We start from the raw sequence: 18,205 nt of genomic DNA, 5'->3' as shown, positions 1-18,205 counted from the left end.
CATATCTTCCCTTAACAAAAACAAAAAATAACAATATGGACCATGACTGTGCATAGCTCTACTATGATCCAAGATACAGGCTGCAGCGCATGTATACAAGAACCAATAAATATGTCCTCCATATGTAGCACTACCTCTACTACACACTTACGATCAGATGTCCTCCATATGTAGCACTACCTCTCCTACACACTTACGATCAGACAAAACTAAGGAGCCTTCTAGACCCAGCACAAAACACTCTTCCCACCTTGTAATAGAGGTGTTCAATGCGGCGAAGGTAGACGTGACAGATTTCCGAAGTGGAACCACGGGCCTCCAGGTAACCTTGAAGCCGCTCTATGATGTTGCATACATTCTTCTCATCCTTGAGACGCTCCACATACTCTGGTGAATGAGCATCACAACCCTGGCAGGCAAAAACACAACACAAAAAAAAAATATATATATATATATAAATGAAGCACCAGTGAGAAAACTGAGAAAAGCAAACTGAACACCAAGCCATTTTTCTATCCTTACCACTGCCCAAGCAGTCGCCATCAAAACGCAATAGAATAGGTTAGACAGACACCAAGACAGCCATAGCATGGCTTAAACACGGTGCAAAAGCTAACATGTCATTATCGGACAGCAAGGAAGTGATTGTTGGCTTTTAATGGTGCTACAGCAGCTCGGCCAAAGAGCTTCAAGGCTAAAGTGTTTTCGGTATACTCAACGTGGGAGTCCATGACTCATTTTTAACAAGAATTTGACCTCAAAGAATCCGAGCATCAGGTCAGGGGACAAGCCTGTGCTCACTGGTGAACCAACGAATACTAGGTGGCAACAGGAATCAAACACAGCATCTGCCCCACAGAAGGACTACAAGGAAGTGGCAGAAACATACCACATTGCCAGGGACCCAGACATGCGTCAGCCAACCCATGTTGGTGCTTGCTTAGTGGAACATGAGCTGGATGACCTACTTTATACGTACAATTTATATTGGCATCATAAAAACTGCAATAAATTATTTTCCTGAGAGAGTGCTCATCCTGCATTCCTTTGTCCTCATCTTTTCACTGTCCACAGTCACTAAAAATAATTCACCCAACTTATCTTCACAGCAAACCCCATCATATGTATGCTTAGAATGGGAAGCCTACCACCAAGCTGAGCTATCGCAGATATAAGTGCATTTTAGGCACACACAAAAAGAGACTGCAGAGATTTAGCGTGGCTAGATCTAGTACGTGCAAAAGCACTAGTTTGGAGTAGTTTATCCTGCTAGACGGTATGTGTAAACGACATTGTTGCTGTCTTCTCGCCATCACCTGCCAGATACGTGATCACGAGGAGGACCATGATGTATGTTGCCCAAGTCACCAGGAGTAGTATAATATAAAGCCCCCCTTTAACCACACCATACAAATGTGCCGGACCATCTAGAGGCAGCATGTCTACCTTGGGATCCAAGTGTCCTGTGTGACTGAATTTTGATCTCACCTCACCTTCCCATCTTAAAGGAATCCTGAAACATTACTTCTGGTCATATTCCAAGGCAACATATTTGTAGAGCCGGTTTTTGTGAGTATTCGAGTCAAATCGAAAAGTTCTGCTCCTGGCAACCGCTAACAACTGATCAGGACGACACCTCTCAATGTGTGTGTAGTCACCCTTCCCCGTTCACGTCAACTGGGCTTGCTGGGTGCACCCTCTCAGTGGGCGCTCCCAAGTGGCACGAGTGAAATATGGTGCATGGGCGCCACTGCGCCGTTTTCTTTATTTTCTGCTTTCACGCAGGCATGCGACGAGTTGAAAAAGAAAAGAAACTCCCCCCCCAATCGGCAATATCTTTGGTGTTAGTGAAGCTAGCTGAAATTTTGTTTTACATAGTGGAGACGGCTGATGGAGTACTGATTGACTAAAAACATCACTGCCGGCACGGTTTGTTGTAATCGAAAATGTCCATATTCTCTTGCTAACCTGAGACTATGTTTACTCCCGTGCACCTATGCCTTAAATGCACTTCCTACTTTTCATAAATAGGTTTTCATGGTCCCTTTCATAGTGAACCCTGAAACGGCAGCCCTTGCCAGTTCGATAACGCAAGGAATGGTGAGCCAGTCAGACCTCGTGAAGTCGTGCTTTCACACAGAAAAGGCACCCAATAATGGAATGCACGCAACTGCCAAAAACTGGAATCCAGACCAAGAGCACAGCAAGCAATGAGAGAAACATGTTATGACCATCGTGGCTGGAGTAATAATAACACCTTCAATTTTAAGGGCAAAGTGCTTCAACCTCTATCCTTGCCACTGACACATACTGCAAAATGCAGCGCACAACACCGGCTATGGCTCACCTGGAGGATCTTGGTGAATTCCTCGTCCATGCGTTCAATCACGGTGAGGATGCAACCTTTGACCCGGTACGGAGGCGTCACTAGCGATTCCGACTCCTCGGCAACATGCTCCCCCACCGATACGTTGGTGTTGTCAATCAGGATGTCTAGACACTTGTTGATGAACTCCAAGCACCTGGCAAGAACCAATGTGCCTGACATTAGCGAGCTGGCATTCGTCCCCATGTTTTTCTCGTTTGTTTCAAATTATGCGCCATCACTCCGCTCATCTAAAAAGTAGTCATTCCGTGTGATCACTGAGAACAATGGAAAGCAGGCGATCCTTCATATCTGCTGCAGAAAAAAATATCAAGTTGCTTTCATTTTTCACTTTGCATCAACCTTTTTGTGCATTTGCAGCCAAAGTTTGTATAGAAGGCAGAGTCAGGTGCCATTCCGCATGACAGCCTTAAGCTCATGATAACCAATAAAGGTATTGGTATGGAATTAATGCCCACGCCAGACAAGAGAGCAATGCACACACTGAGCAAGTAATTGTAAACAGTTTCCCAGAAAATCACTTACAGTGGCAGTAGAATGCACTCTGCTCAAAGCTTCACCATATCTTCTCAATAGGCACACGTCAACCTCAAGTTAAGATTAGTAAGGCCACTTCAGTTTGCCCCTACATGCCTCGCTAGCTCCTCATGGTCAATATCAGGCCTCCACGAGTTGAAATAAGCACGCTTTAAAACGAGAATGCACACTTCAAGCTACGGTGCGTTGTCAGACTATGTATCTAAAATAACCAATAAGGTCTCTGACTACTGCATTCTGCCATTGTTCCTGTCTTGGTGCTAAATGTATTTGATGTCTGTCCAAAGCTAGGCTTTACTTCATTAACAAAATTGCAATAAACAACTAGAACAAAACAAATATATATATATGCTACAAATAAGCGCCCCAATCACATGGAAAATTTAAAAAAAGTAATTCCCAATCTTTTCAGCAATGTTAAAGGTTTCAAGCACCTCCGGTCAACAGCCAATTTTTCAGATTTCAAAGAAATAAAAAAATAACCTCCAATAGTCAAGGAGCCCTTAAATAAAGAAAGCACCAAGCAAGAAGTTAATTTTGTCTGCCGCAACAAAGGCCGAGCGACTGTTCAAATGTTCAATGTAATGCTAATTCTTCCTGCCCATTTACACCATCTACCAATAACCTAACATCACAGACACTTTCACACAACTGTCTAAATAACCAAGGTATCTAAATTTCAGGCATCCAAACATTTGGCCAGTGACTACTTCCTTGCCATCGCTTTCGAGCAAGACTTCAATCGTGTGGCAATGTCCTGCATCTCACAAGGTGAAATGCATTTGCCAAAATGACGCTGAGCTACTAGCCCGTCTGTGACTGAGGCACGACAGAGCATGGACTATGCACTTGCAACCCCACGAAAAGTTGCCATACTCACTTGTGCCACATGTCGAGCTTCATGCATGTTGCAATGTTTGGGTTATAGTCAAAGATGGCTGACACGACAGCGAACGCAATCTTCAGCTCGAAGCCCGGCCCCAGGTTGTGGCTTTGCGAGATGGTCAGCAACTCACAGAGCAGTTCTATCTGCTCCGACCTGTCGGTGCCCTTCTTGCCACGGGCGGCCATGATTTCATTGAGCTTCTTCAACACAAGCTGGTGGTTGATCTCGGCATCCTTGGCAAACATCTTGGGCTTCTCCTGCACGCGTAGATCGGAAAGTGGTCAGATCTTTCTCCCCCTCTTTTTTTCTTTTTGCAGACACACAGAGTTCATTGTATATGAACACATTTCCATGAAACTGACAAATTCCATAAAAGAGGAAAGTACTTAAAACCAAAGAAAAAAGGCTACAATTGTGAGAGTTACTGCAAAGTTAAAAAATCCCGAGACACTGCCACAGCTCGTAAGTGAGGTAAGTCGTCGCAGTTTAATCTGCCTAGCTCCACACCCTTGACAAAGCTGCAAAGAGTGTCGAAAACTCCTGCCATCTTCAACAGCGTCCCCCTACAGAAGAGCCCATCAAAGGTGATCAGCGTACAGCATCTTAATTGGCATACTGCCAAGGCCAGCATTGGAATTGTGACAACAACGGCCCGAAATAGAGGGGCATGATATGAAAATAAAATGCATAAGCTCTCTCATGTGTGTACGTGTGGGGAGATCATTAGCAAGAATATGCTGTATCTATCGAAGATTGCCTCAAACATCAGCCACGAGCATTACCTTTACTGCAGCTACTATCCCCTCCTGCTAGCATTTTTTTCTCCCTCATACAGTGAAGCTCGAAACCAAAGTTTTTCATGTTTTCATGATCACATTATCTAAGTCATTGCGGAAATATGATCGCATTATCCATACAAAAATGCATTACCGCTAGAAGATGTCAGCCAAGAACAAAAATACAGCTGTGGGGGTTTAAGCATGGCTTGAACCTAGTGATAGAGCAAAAGCTGTGTGTGTTGCAGTGAATTTTTCTGCGGACATCTGGATTTAATGCGTCCCTGTCACAACTTTCGAACAAACTTCCTGTCCTAGCAACTCTCTGTTATCGTTTGCCTCTACCAACTACCGTGTTATCTGTCTACTTCTTCTTTCTTTTTTCTTCTTAGTCCTCCCCGGTGCCCCGCCAACGACTTGAAAACCTACTGTACTGTAGCTTTCGCTACAAAAAGTATGCCAAAAAACATACGAAGCAAGATCGTATCAACAAGACTCCACTACAGTTCCTTCTATGAAGAATGTGCACAGCAATGCCACTCAACTATAGACGGGAAATGTTACCAGTTACTCAGTCCAGCTGCAAAGCCCGGCACACACCACACTGTCCCCGAGGTACAACCCAAACCTCTCCCAAAAGATTCAACAATCATTCATCGTGTCATGTGATGCCAAAAGGGGAGCAAAGGTGACCAACACTGACCATGATGAGGGGTACGCCACCCTTGACTTCCTCCCAGCCTTCTTCATCATCCTCCCGCCGCTTGTCCTTCTGCTCACGCTTCTTTTCACGGCGCCGCTGCTCCTTCTGCTCATCCTTCTCACCACCAGCCCTGCTGCAACACACGAGTCAAAAGATAACTGTCACAAACCAAGTTCCTTTGCCCTGTCAAGTAAAAAGATAAGTCTTAGCAAAAGCCTACTCCCAGCTTCACAAAACATTCCAAGACCCTCGAACCAATGGAATAGCAAAGGCGAATGTACCGTTCATAGCAAAACTGTCCCAAAGGACAAACTGCGAATAAACCTGCAGCCTTCACTTTTACATTTTGTTACATCTTTACACCACCCGCATATACACACTAAAGCTGAAAGGGCACCAGAATTCCTTTGTTACAGCCACTGGCAACGTAGCTCCCGCCGAAGGAGCTACAAACTCAATTAGAGTTAAGAAGTGCTAGTGATCGCAGTAAAGAAAAAACCTAAAATTTCAGAGTTCCAATCACTCCACAACAACAGCGTTATGCCAGACACCTTGCAACACACTGGAGTCTAAGTATTACTGAATTCACATGATTTAAACCTCCCCCCTTTAAGGGCCAAGCAATGGACAGAGCGCTACAGCTTCATGCTCGGCCTCCATGTTTTTTCTGTGACCAGTAAAAGAATGTCTGGCCCACAAAAAATATATATAAATATATATATATATATATATATATATATATATATATATATAGTCTTTCAAAAGCGAGAAGATGGCACAAGCCCTGCCCATGTTTGTTTTTCTCCCAGCCTACGTGGCACTTAGCAGATCATGCAAGGTAGTAAGGAAACACATTCTTATGTGCACTTACTTCTTCAAGAACTTGTTGGCTAGATTCCCACCATACTTCTCATCGTCACTCGATGACGAGCTTTCACTTTCATCAGATGATCCCCAGTCCATTGAATCGTCATCAGACTAATAAAGAAGGAAATAAAAGGTTTAACACAGTAATGAGATCACAAGTTCTCCAAACTGTCAATCAACTCTCACGTACGAGCTATTGAAAAACTAACTCCTTTGCACACAGCATGATGACCTGACACGCATTTAAATTCGTTTAAATGCCCTCACCTTGCAAAGCATATTTTCAAGCAACTCACAGAAAAAACCCAGCTAATAAAAATTTTTGCCATAAAACCAAGTTTCGATTATTGGGTTTATTGGGTCTATCCTGTATGACTGCAATAAACCCAGGAAAATTTTTCTTTCCAATTTTCAAAGCCAGAAAAGCACATGAAAGCAATATTAAATGAACACAGTCGTGACACTGAAGGCCTCATAAAAACAACCCCACTCAAAACGTGGCGACCAGTCAAGCAAGCACCCATTCAAGATTCTAAAGGCATATTTGATAAACAAACAATAAAAGCATGCCCCTAAGGCAGCCAGAAATGCGCAAGCTCCTCCGCAGCAATCTGATTGGCCTCAACCACTATGCAGATTAAGGTGTACTGCCTCACCTCGTCGTCAGAGCCACCCTTGATGAACTTAGACTTGGCATCCTCCTTCTCGACTTTTGAGCTAGGCTTCTTCTTGAAGGCCATGTCATCATCAACATCAGAATCTGAACAGGAAAAGCAGCCCGTTTTCAAGACAACCAAGACACTTCGCTTTTCACCCTTAAACAGTCGCTGCTTACATACTCATGAGAAAAAAATTGTGAACTCAATCCTATTATTACTGCGTTGCTCAAAACTTAAAATGCATAGCACATCATCATAATAATTCTACACTCACCATAGCATAACAACTAGCAAAGAACAATTATAAGACTATTAAAATTTTTCAACACAAGTCAGATTTGCAGACTGGTCTAACAGTTTTTTTTTTTTTCCTTTTAATGGATTAGTAGGGGTGCGCGAATATTCGAAATTCCGAATACAAATTGAATATGTTTGTTATTCGATTCATATCTGAAAAAGTGATATCCGAAATTTTTCGAGGGGAAGGCTTCTCCTTCGCAAAACAGCCCTGAATACACCGAAAATGTTTGAATTCACCGCAGTTTCACCATACTGCAGGCTTCACCACAATGATTGAAAGCATGGACTGTTCGAAAATTACTGAATACACTGAAAATTTTCGAATTCACCGCAGTTTCACCTTACTGCAGACTTCATCACAATGATTGAAAGCATGGACTGTTCGAAAACTACTGAATACACCGAAAATTTTCTAATTCACCGGTTTCACCATACGGCAGGCTTCACCACAATGATTGAAAGCATGGACTGTTCGAAATTACTGAATACACCGAAAATGTTCGAATTCACCGCAGTTTCACCATACTGCAGGCTTCACCACAATGATTGAAAGCATGGACTGTTCAAAAATTACTGAATACACTGAAAATTTTCTAATTCACCGCAGTTTCACCATGCTGCAAGCTTCACCACAATAATTGAAAGCATTGATTATGCAGTGAAGCATACTAGAAAAAGCGACAGGGCTGTTTTGTGAAGGAGAAGCCTTCCCGGCAGTGTGCACAAAGTAAAACATTTGACAAAACAGGGTAGGTTTCATTTCAAATGCAGACAACCAGCATGCAGTTGTTCATCAGATAAAATTATACTGTGGCTTTAAGCAGCTTTTTCAGAACCATTCGATTATTCGAACTTTCAGTTATTCGAACCGGTCCCTTGAAGGCCTTATTAACGAGAGTTAACTGTACTCAGGAGCAATATGAGAGCTCCACTCGGTTTCATGTAGGTCCTTTCTGTACAAAAAAACTGGTGCACGAATTCCTATATAAAATTTATACTGGATTTTTCAGTAGGGTATACACTTCTGTGCAATTTTAGCTTAATTTTATTTGCAAATATCATGTGAATTCTTAACTAAATAAGACAAACAATGTTTGCAATCTTTAAATTTTTTTTTTCTCTGCTCGGATACTCAATATTTTAGGCATTTGAAGGCAGTTTTTTTTTTTTTCCGTATCTGAATTTCAATTTGTATTCGAAAATTTCCATACTTGCACACCCCTATGCATTAGCATTATAACTCCCAGTATTGAAGCCTTGCCCATCTGTCCATCTGAAGCCTCAGTTGGCCAATGTCAAAGTGGAGAAGGGCACTTTTAAAGGAGAGAAAACGGGAAACGGGAGAGAAAATACAGAGAGGGGGAAGAAGGCGGCAGACAGTGGGTGGGAGAGAGAGTGATGAAGAGGTACAGTTTGTCACACAGTGATTGGCAGACGGGATCACACCACCCCGTTGCGTACACTGAACCTGTCAGCAACAGCTGCTGCTCCGTTCAAAGTGAACGTACCCTGCCATGTCAACCCCGTTGGTCATCTATTTTCTTTATCGAAATGTTCGAAGAGTTAACCACTACAAACATTCAAAGAGTTAACCAATACAAAGAGTCCTGCCATGGTGGCACAGTCGCAATGGGCGCGCAGCTGTTGTGCCCAAGGATGCAGGATCAAATCCCATGCGCGGCGGTCGCTTTTTGATGGAGGCGAAAAGAAAAGCGTCCATGCACTGTGCGATTTCAGTGCATGTTACAGAACCTCAGGTGGTCAAAATTTCCTAAGCCCTCTATTATGGCATTTCACATAGCCTAAATCGGTTTGAGACATAAAAACCTCATATGCAAAAATAAACCAAACAACTATAGAGTCACATTTATGTAAACGAAATTGTTAACAAGTCTTTAAATGATTTCAGGATGACTTCCTAGTTTGCAATGTATAAAAACAACTAAAATTATTACCCACACAGAAACTGAGCTGTGCATAGGTCCCCGCTTTCTGCAACGGTTCTTAACCTTTTCACAGTTTTTGCCGTAAATGTACGGCAGAAGTTTTCTGTCCCGCAAGGTCTTTGCCGTGCCGGTACAATTTCAATTGTCCGTTTGAAATTTCGCACCCTATAATGACGATAAATGCTCACTGGGAGGTGCTGCCACCTCCTAGGACTTACAAGAAGTGCTTGAAAATTATTGCGCTGCCTTGTTGTGAAAATAAACAGAACTGATTCCTAGCTCCAGCATGTCGCCTGGTCTGCGGCAACGCCACCCTTTCACCTACACCTATTCTTCACCGATAACCTGTTGTAAGCATTGTTTACATAATGGCATCTGCATCACATGCTGCTACATTTTTGCTGCATCTATGGACAAGTTTTTAGGTGCTGACAGCAGCAGGGATGAAAAAGACAACTTCAGTTTATCAGGCTTTAGCACAGACAGTAAAACTGTATCAAACCACTCCAGATCACCAGCAGGCATTCGCCAATAATCTTCACTTTTTTCCCTAGTCATCTCTGTGGCTACCACACGCTGACCTAAAGATATCCTGTGCATCCTAAAGGTCACAGTTCTTATCCACAGAGTGCTGTCTTTCAGGAGGAACCACTAGCTGGCGGCCGCGAGTCATGTTTCCAGCTATCTATTTGTCAACATCAGTATTGCTTGCCCGCTGGGTACAATATTCACTACACTAAAAGCTTAATTCTAACTCCACAGGACCAAGAAAAAAGTCCAAGTTATCTAAAGTTCGAATTACTGAATGACTTCAAAAAAACTGACGATAACAACTAGCATAACGGCAAATATGTGGTGTTAGTGGTTTATTAAAGGTAAACAAATAAAGGAAAAGAATGTTGCCAGCCACAACTTATTGCCATCTAATATTTTAATGGCAAAAAACTGGGAAATGGTCACAGCTTTTCAGACAAGAACAGCACAACAATGACTATTTTTTAGGGTGTGCAAATATTAAATTTTTTGAATGAGAGCCAAATATGAATATGAAAAAAAAAAAAGTCAAATATCCGATAAGTGAAAAAAAAAAAAGAAGACACTAGAACTTAAAATTAGCCAACATTGCTCGTCTTGTGCATTTCAGAATTCACATGATATTTCCAAATAAAATTATAGCACAGCAAAGAAGTTTATACCCTACTAAAAAAATCCAGTATGAATTTTATACAAGATTCCTTATGCCATTTTTTTTTTACGGAAGGGACCTGCATGAAACTGGGTTGCGCTGTCATAATGCTGCTGAATTCCCTTATCACAAAATAGCCTTGTCACTATTTGAGGATGTTTCACAGCACAGTCCACACGGTCCAGCACTGCAGTGAAGCACTAATCCCAGTGAAACTGCGGAGAAGTCGAGAAGTTTTGGTGTATTCTGTAATTTTTTTAATGTTCGGAAAATTACAAATATCAGTTTTTCAAATATGAATCTTTACAATTCGTATTCAATTATACGAATACTCGAAACCTTGAATATTTGCACATCCCTAATTACAACATCATGAAAGCCAGCTATAACATTAAAAAGGAATTATGCAGAAAATTTACATAAAAGAAAGACCACAAAGGATTGCAGCAGTCCTTTTAGGAGAAGAAAGACCGGTCGAACTGCCCACCTTTCTCTTCATCCTCCTCCCGTTCCTCGTCCTCTTCTTCAGGATTCTCCCGGTACTTGGCGATGTCAGCATCATGTTCCTTGTTGTACTTGCGCAGCTTCTGACGTAGCGTGGCCAGCGACTTGGAGTTGTTCTTGGACATGTTCTTGCGTCCCTCGCGATCCTCCCAGCACTGGAATGCGCACAGAGCCAGGAATCAACAATACAGTCAGAGTGCTGCACCTCCTTTCCTTTTGTTTTGTTTTTGGTACCAATATACTACAGTTCAATCTGAACTTGCTCGCTTGACTCAAACATTTAACTTGGAAAACAGGCTTATTCGTATCGACATTTCGGTCCCAAGAACATAAAGTGCGCATACAAAAAAAAAAAGAAAGACTCCCGCCATTCCCTTTAATTCAGAGCCTCCATATTACAAACAATATTTTGGTTTCAAGCTGAAATAAATGAGGGAAACTGTATGGACATAAGCATCAGCTGGAGACCAATCCAGTCAAAACTCAGAAACCTACTTTTAAAAACAGCACACAGTCCAATACCAATAAATAAGTCACAAGGTGCACAACGAAACCAATAGCCTGAAACTTCGAACAACAGACACCCACAGAACACATGCAACAAAAGAACTTTAGAAAAATGAATTCCAAGTCCTTGATTCTAGAGCAATGAGGACCCCAGCCACTTAACACTTTTAATGGCAGGATATTTTTCACACCACTGCACATTCCCTGCCAGATCATTTTGTATGTTAATTTTGTGGAAAATTTATGCTAAGAAGGCACTTTAAAGCTCTGCAGGAAATGTATACATCTTTATTCGGGATTATACTATATAAATAACTTGTGCCTAATATAAAGAAATTGACAAGAACTAATTACAAAGTAATTATCTGCTAATTAGGATGCCCAAGTGATAGAAAACTTTCTTAGTGTGGTATTCTTCAAAGCAGGGCACCACACACTGCAGCACCTGGCAGCTAGAACACAGATAGCGAGATTCCCTTCACAGCTTTGGTCTATGCTGGGTGTTAGCACACAATTGGCAGACTCGGGATGGGTTCTTGTAGATAAATGTGCCACATCTATTTGCTTAAAATTTACCCTAATATTTCTATCAACTTAAGTGGCCTCTCTAAATATAGCACCACATGCTTGCATTTCATTTTGTTTTTTTACAAGAGTAGTTTTTGGAGCAACAGGGAGTGGGTTACAAAGCCACGAGTATACTCAGGATTGGCGACGGATGTGTGTATGTGGCAGCTAAGTTATCTTGGGCGTGGCAGTGAGAGGGTTAGAGATTTTAAACAACGGCACTTCCAGCCAAACGTGGAAGCTAAATACATTTCTAAAAAGAGACTGCGCTAATTTCAGAACACAAGCAAAGCGCCATGTTTTACAGCAGATTCTGTTGTGACCTAAAAAAAAGCCAAAAAAAAAAAAAAAAAGACTCAACGAAGCATGCCTAACACAGAATCTAATGCTATTTATAATGCATGCCATGCACGCATATACATTTCGGTTTCAAAAACCTAGGTCTACTAGTCAGTACCATGGCAAACATGACAAATGTACAGTTGCACCTCACTTTTTCTTTTTAACCAATGGCAGGTGTAGGTTTTCAGTTATGCTGTATTTTATTCAAAGCAACATTAACAGACCATACTTATTTTTTATGAGCTCTAGAGAGTATACTGCACCCCCTGGAGCTGAAGGTAATAAGATTCTGCGATAAAGAAGCCTTCAAGCCAAGCTCTCTACACAGCAACCCTGCCCACTGGGCTCAGCACAACACAATAAAAAGACAACAAATAACAGGGCCATACCTCAGTCACAAAGTCCTCCAGTTCAACAAGACTGCGGATGAAAAACTTCGGAATGTTGCCACCCTCTTCCTTATCGATAACTGGCTTGGCTTTCTGAAAGGCCTTTGTCAAGTTCTCAAAGCCTGCAAAACAATAAAATAGAAAATGAACAATCCTTTCATGAAACAATCCGCTCTATTATTTGTACCTTTTACAAAAATTACATATTGATATCAAGTGCTATGAACCGCAAATGCTAAGTGAGGCATTACTCATGACGTTTCTGATCCATGCAACCTGAAGCTTCACAAAAAACATAGGAGCTGCCTACATGGAATAAAACCTTCAGAAATCAATTTCAGCAGGGCAAAGCTCATGATCGGACAACTGTTGCAACATTCAGACAGGAATATCAGTATTTTAACTATTTGTAGCTTGTAATAGTCAATGTGTTTGCCAGACTGCAAGTGTGTACCAGCAGCCAAAGTTTATAGAACATACTAGTATCAGCAAAAAAAATATACTTGTTTCATCCTCATATTTGCATGCAGCATAGAGCTATCATGTACAGTCTTAATAAATGAGCGCCATGAATTACAAGCTTTAGGTTGGGCAACCTAAAAACTAAAAACAAACAAACAAATTTAATCTTTTTCACAAAAGCCATTCTATCACTTTTCATAACAGTATGCACTTTCTTACAGCACACGCACAAGAGCATACAATACACCCAGATAGACTGCGAAAATACATTTGAGTATTGATGTGTATGCATGAATCGAAGCAAAAACGCTGCAAGTGCCTTATATCAATTAAAAGCAATGGTGGGAAAAATGTGAAGAAAAAAAACTCACCTGTTAGAAGTTTGCTCATATCCTTAATCTTTTTGTGATTCTTGATCTGTTTGATGATGTCCGTAAGCTCTTCAAACCTAAAAAGTAATATCATTTAATGGCTGCTGCTAATGAGACAAATGTGAAAATGAAATGGGGGTACATGCTCATCCACAGGTACTGCTTTTACTACGGGCCTCAGCTATGTTACTACTAAAGCATAATGTTGCTCACCTCTTCTCTCGCGTGCTGCGGACAACACGCTTGGCTTCTTCTTCGTCATCGCTGAAGGCGTATGCCCTGCATGGGAGGACAAGCACACAAGAGACGCTTTAGCTTACAGATAACCATACATAACAAGAAGCACGGCATACTCCTCATAATATGACACATTGCAAAATCGAAAAGTGGACTCCTTTCTTCAAGAATGCCTTTGCTTCAATGCAAGAACACTTCTCATAACCTTGGCTGGATACAGTCGTGGAAGATGGCTGGTTTGTGCATGCTGCCCATTACATCATCCCATTAATAAATAATGCATCAACTTATACCAAAGTCCATTAGGCCATATTAAGACATAACTGCCTATTCTCCTCGGCTTGTCAGGTTATAAACACGACAGCACTTAATATCCACTGTAACTTTCGAAATTCAGAATTAAGAAAATTTTTGCCAACTCCCACCGATTTAACAGTAGCCTGAAAGCGAAAGTTAGATGAACGTGAAGGTGCCATTGATCATCCGTGACAAAGACAACTGAAACAAGTTATACACACAACATGCAACACCAACTTACGATTGGATGGCCGCTGCCTTCTGCGGGATCTGCTCCTCCTCAGATGACTCGGACTCGGACTCGGAGTCCGAACCGGTGGCGAAAAATCTGCTCATGTCAGGCGCTTACCTGGGGTTTGATAAACAACACAAATGTCAGCCCCCTCGGGTAAGAGACCAGGGTGGCTGCAAAACAAAACTAAAAAAAAAAAAAGCAAAACACACTTTTTCGCTAGCAATGGCGGCGTGAAAATTAGCTGGTTTGTTCAAATTAACAATCAATCATCTTCATCTACATCACGAAGCAGCAGCCGATATTTACAGATATCTGTGGCATATTGCGTCACCAGCCGGCGTTTGATCATATGGTGTTCGGCGTGCGTAGAAGACCGCAACGCTCAATGACGCTAAAATTAAACCTGCTTATGAACAGGTTAATAGTATGTACAGCAATACACATCTTGACGGCTGCTGACATACGGCTAGCAACGTGAGATGCCGCAACAATCGGTGGAAACCTGCGGCGGACAGCTGACAATCGCCCGAAGGCTCTATCGCCGGCGCTAAATAAGTCTCAAAACGTTGAAAAATAATTAGGATAACGTGTATAGGTTCTCTGCAGCGACCAGATTTCACATGTAACCATTTCATGAATGGGAGCAAATCCCAAATTGATCACGCCGGCTCCATGCCGCCGCTTCGTCGTGTGCGAGCCAGTGGTGTGGTAGTTTTCAAACCTAAGGCGCTAATTGCGCCGCGAAAAGAAAACTGACTGAGGTGCTAGTATCCGTAAACTGTACTTACTTTCGGTCTCGCAGGAAAACCCAAAAACTTCGAAGCAGGCTTAGCAAAACTGAAGCACGTCTCCAAGCGGCACTGCCACTAGTCAGGAAAAGAAAACGACAAGCCAATAAAAAAGCAAAAAAAAGTTGCTCTCCCAATGTTGTTAGTACAAAAACAGATATGCTGACAACAGCGACCACAGCGCCTCGCTAGCGATGATCACCAAGAAACCAAGGCACCAAGGCATGACCAAGGGCGATGGTGCTACTGGTGCTACCACTACAGTTACTGTAATAATTATTCTAAGGAATGTAGCCCTACGGATATCCTCTCTTCTCTATGACATGAAAGCCCTCAGAGTAACACGAGAACAGCGATGCATACGAAGAAAAGATGCAGTGTTCACTTCTCTAGATATGCTCTATGAATGCTAGGGAGCATTCTCTGGGGTTTGCCATTCCTGGCTGGCGGTGACTGCGTTTCGATGGGGGCGAAATGAAGAGGCGTCCGTGTGCTGTGCGATGTCGGTGCACGTAAAGATCCCCAAGTGATCAAAATTACTCTTAACTTTACACTACCACGGATCCTCTTTCTTTCTTTCCACTTTATATCCCACCTTCCTCCCTTCCCTTAGGGAGCGGTTGAGGTGCCCACAGAAACAAGTGTTATACAGATACGGCGCTTTTCCCTTCCTCTGAACAAATTATTGTTATTATTATTATTACTATCATCATTATTATTTTGTACCAAGCGTTTCCCACAAACGCGCGTGATTGTTCGGCGCTCAGAGCCCACCGAAAAAAAAAATGCTGTCTTGTTAATAATAATTGGTTCGAAGAAAAGAAAAGGAGCAATATCTGCCACACTTATTTCTGTGGACACCTGACCCGCTCCGTAAGCGAAGGGGGGATTAAAAGTGAAAAGAGAGGAAGAGGAGCCGTAGTTGAACCGTTTGTCGGCATTCGTTGCAGTGCTACATATAAATATAATTGGTTTACAGGAAAGGAAAGGCGCAGTATATATCACTTTCTCCGGCAAGTGTGTTTGGACAGTACACCATCGCTCCTGTCGGGTAGTGTTCCTTGGCACGCGTTCAAGTGTGGCATTGCAGATGGCAGGGACGCATCCCGCCTCGGCCATTCAGAACGCCGCAAAAGCAGGACACGCTTTGTCCACGACAGCTTTCGCCTTAATAATTGATTCAATGAAAGGAGAGGCGTCGTATGTCTGTCACACTTGTTTTATGGACTGAACCGCGCCGCATATAATAGCGCTCTCTTATGTGACATTATTACAAATCATTACCACCATCCGGAGGTGGTGAAGGGTGGCTGTTCCTGGCCCTACGGGGCTGGGACGATAGGTCAACGCCGCTTGCGGCAGAGGCTAGCCAGCCACCGAATTTTTATCTGTTGTAGGCCGTCATTGCAATCGCCACCACTTAGGAGGTGGACGACGGCTGTTGCTGCGCGCGTCTTTCTCTCCCTCTTTTTCTTTCTTCTCTACTTTCTCTCTTCTATGCTGTGGACGAAGAGGCGTCCGTGTGCTGTGCGATGTCAGCGCACGTTAAAGATCCCCAGGTGGTCGAAATTACTCCGTAGCCCTCCACTACGGCTCCTCTTTCTCGCTTTCCACTTTCACTCCCACCTTCCTCCCTTCCCTAACGGTGCGGTTGCGGTGTCCACAGAAAACAAGTGAGACAGTTACCGCGCCTTTCCCTTCTTATGAGTAAATCAGTAAAATGGGAGTACCCGGGTTCGAACCCGACCTCGGCGGCTGCGTTTCGATGGAGGCGAAACAAAGAGGCGTCCGTGTGCTGTGCGATGTCCTCCGAATTCCTGGAAACAACTCGCTGGCACGGCTGGGGGTGGTTGAGGGAGGACCGGGTGACTATATACACCATTGCAGCACAACTTCACTTCAGTCAGGGTGCGGCCTCTCGTCATGGCACCCGAAACAAGTCTCTCCCGTTCGCCGCGTGGCTCGGATTCCTTCTCCCCCTCTTCGGGTTCTGCACTTCCCCCGTCGTCCGGCGTCAGCGTAGCAGCCGTTGCAAGCTCTCCTCCGAATTCCTGGAAACAACTCGCTGGCACGGCTGGGGGTGGTTGAGGGAGGACCGGGTGTCCTCTCGGGAGCGGCGCTTTTCTTCGGCCGACATCGCCGGCCGGCCGTGCGGCGCCAGCCCGCAGACTCCCTCCCAAGTTCGGGTCTTTCACAGGGAGGCGTCATCCACGGCCGCTTCGCTTGCAAACACGCACGCACATACACACAAACGCCAACACCCATACGTCGCAGTCTTTTTATTCTTTCGTTCTTTCTGCCCACGATCAGGGCGCGCGCACTTAACAGCATGGGAAGGGAGTGAAAGGGGAAAGAGAGAGGACTGTAGTGGAGGGCTACGGCGTAATTTTGACCACCTGGGGATCTTTAACGTACGTTGACGTGGGCTCCTGGAGGTGGCTGCTCCAGGTCCTACGGTGCTGGGAATGGTAGGACCCGCCGTGTGCGGCGGGAGCTCTACTGCCACCGGCGGTTGTACCTGTTGTAGGTAAATCTGCCGGGTATTGTAATAGAATGTGGGCGAGGGTGTCAGTGGGGTGATTGCTCTGAATGCAGAAGGTGGTGGTGGCGCAAACTTTTACTGCCAAAAAATGTGGAGGTGGGCAAACCCCACTCCTTTACATGGCACGAAGTAGCCCTTAGGGAGCAAAAGACAGCCCTTGGAGGGCTATTCAATTCAGGGCGTTGGTGATGACCCAGTGCTGCTCTGTAGCAGTGGAGCTGGCCAGGAGAGTCTCCCAGTATGACTCCGCTGTGGTTGGGGAGGGAGGATGTGAGATGGTAGGGCATGTGAGGGGGACGTGAAGAAAGTCTCCCGGTATTCCCGCAGAGCTTACAGGACATGAACTGATCAGGGTATGAGAATAGGGTAGGGAGCGGATGCAGAAGGGATCGGTGAGAGTGTGGTGGTAACGAGACGTACTATAAGGGGACAGGAGGGTGCGCGTCTGGAGTCGTCACCAGAAAGCCTGGTGATAACCATCTAGATATGGATGAGGTGGGGGTTAGAGAAGTCGCTCGGACCGATAGGCCTGCGCTAGCTCACTGAAGGAGTGCATGCGATCATGCGTGAATCTCGGATTGGAGGCCGCCGGCGCCCGGTTTAAAGAACCTCGGGCTAACGCATTGGAGGCCTCGTTACCGGGATTCCCGGAGTGCGTAGGCAGCCATATCAGCTCCATGTGGCGAGGTGGGTTGGTGGCGGGTAAGCTCAGTATGCT

At 43.9% G+C, this 18,205-nt stretch overlaps 1 protein-coding gene across 2 annotated transcripts in view; it reads right to left on the bottom strand.

Annotated features, from left to right (window-relative positions):
* eIF3c (eukaryotic translation initiation factor 3 subunit c) overlaps positions 1-15,081 on the bottom strand; it is a 28,677-nt gene extending 13,596 nt beyond the window's left edge. Inside the window, exons 1-12 of one of the 2 annotated variants that reach the window (XM_084598344.1) lie at positions 14,946-15,081; positions 14,164-14,271; positions 13,602-13,667; positions 13,389-13,465; positions 12,556-12,677; positions 10,734-10,905; positions 6,812-6,915; positions 6,160-6,266; positions 5,289-5,421; positions 3,804-4,066; positions 2,348-2,522; positions 251-409 (exon numbers count right to left, since the gene is read on the bottom strand). In XM_084598344.1, the coding sequence (XP_084454470.1) occupies positions 251-409; positions 2,348-2,522; positions 3,804-4,066; positions 5,289-5,421; positions 6,160-6,266; positions 6,812-6,915; positions 10,734-10,905; positions 12,556-12,677; positions 13,389-13,465; positions 13,602-13,667; positions 14,164-14,258 (1,473 nt within the window). In that variant the 5' untranslated portion in view covers positions 14,259-14,271; positions 14,946-15,081. The remainder of the gene's footprint in view (positions 1-250; positions 410-2,347; positions 2,523-3,803; positions 4,067-5,288; positions 5,422-6,159; positions 6,267-6,811; positions 6,916-10,733; positions 10,906-12,555; positions 12,678-13,388; positions 13,466-13,601; positions 13,668-14,163; positions 14,272-14,945) is intronic. The other variant, XM_084598345.1, reaches the window with a different exon arrangement.
* Between the last annotated feature and the right edge of the window lie 3,124 nt (positions 15,082-18,205).

The sequence above is a fragment of the Amblyomma maculatum genome, chromosome 3, assembly GCF_055883805.1.
Source record: "Amblyomma maculatum isolate TAMU_Amacu chromosome 3, ASM5588380v1, whole genome shotgun sequence".
In the NCBI taxonomy this organism is placed as follows: Eukaryota; Metazoa; Arthropoda; class Arachnida; order Ixodida; family Ixodidae; genus Amblyomma; species Amblyomma maculatum.
The sequence above is the reverse complement of the archived record's forward strand: the minus strand, read 5'-3'. Positions and strand labels throughout refer to the sequence as shown.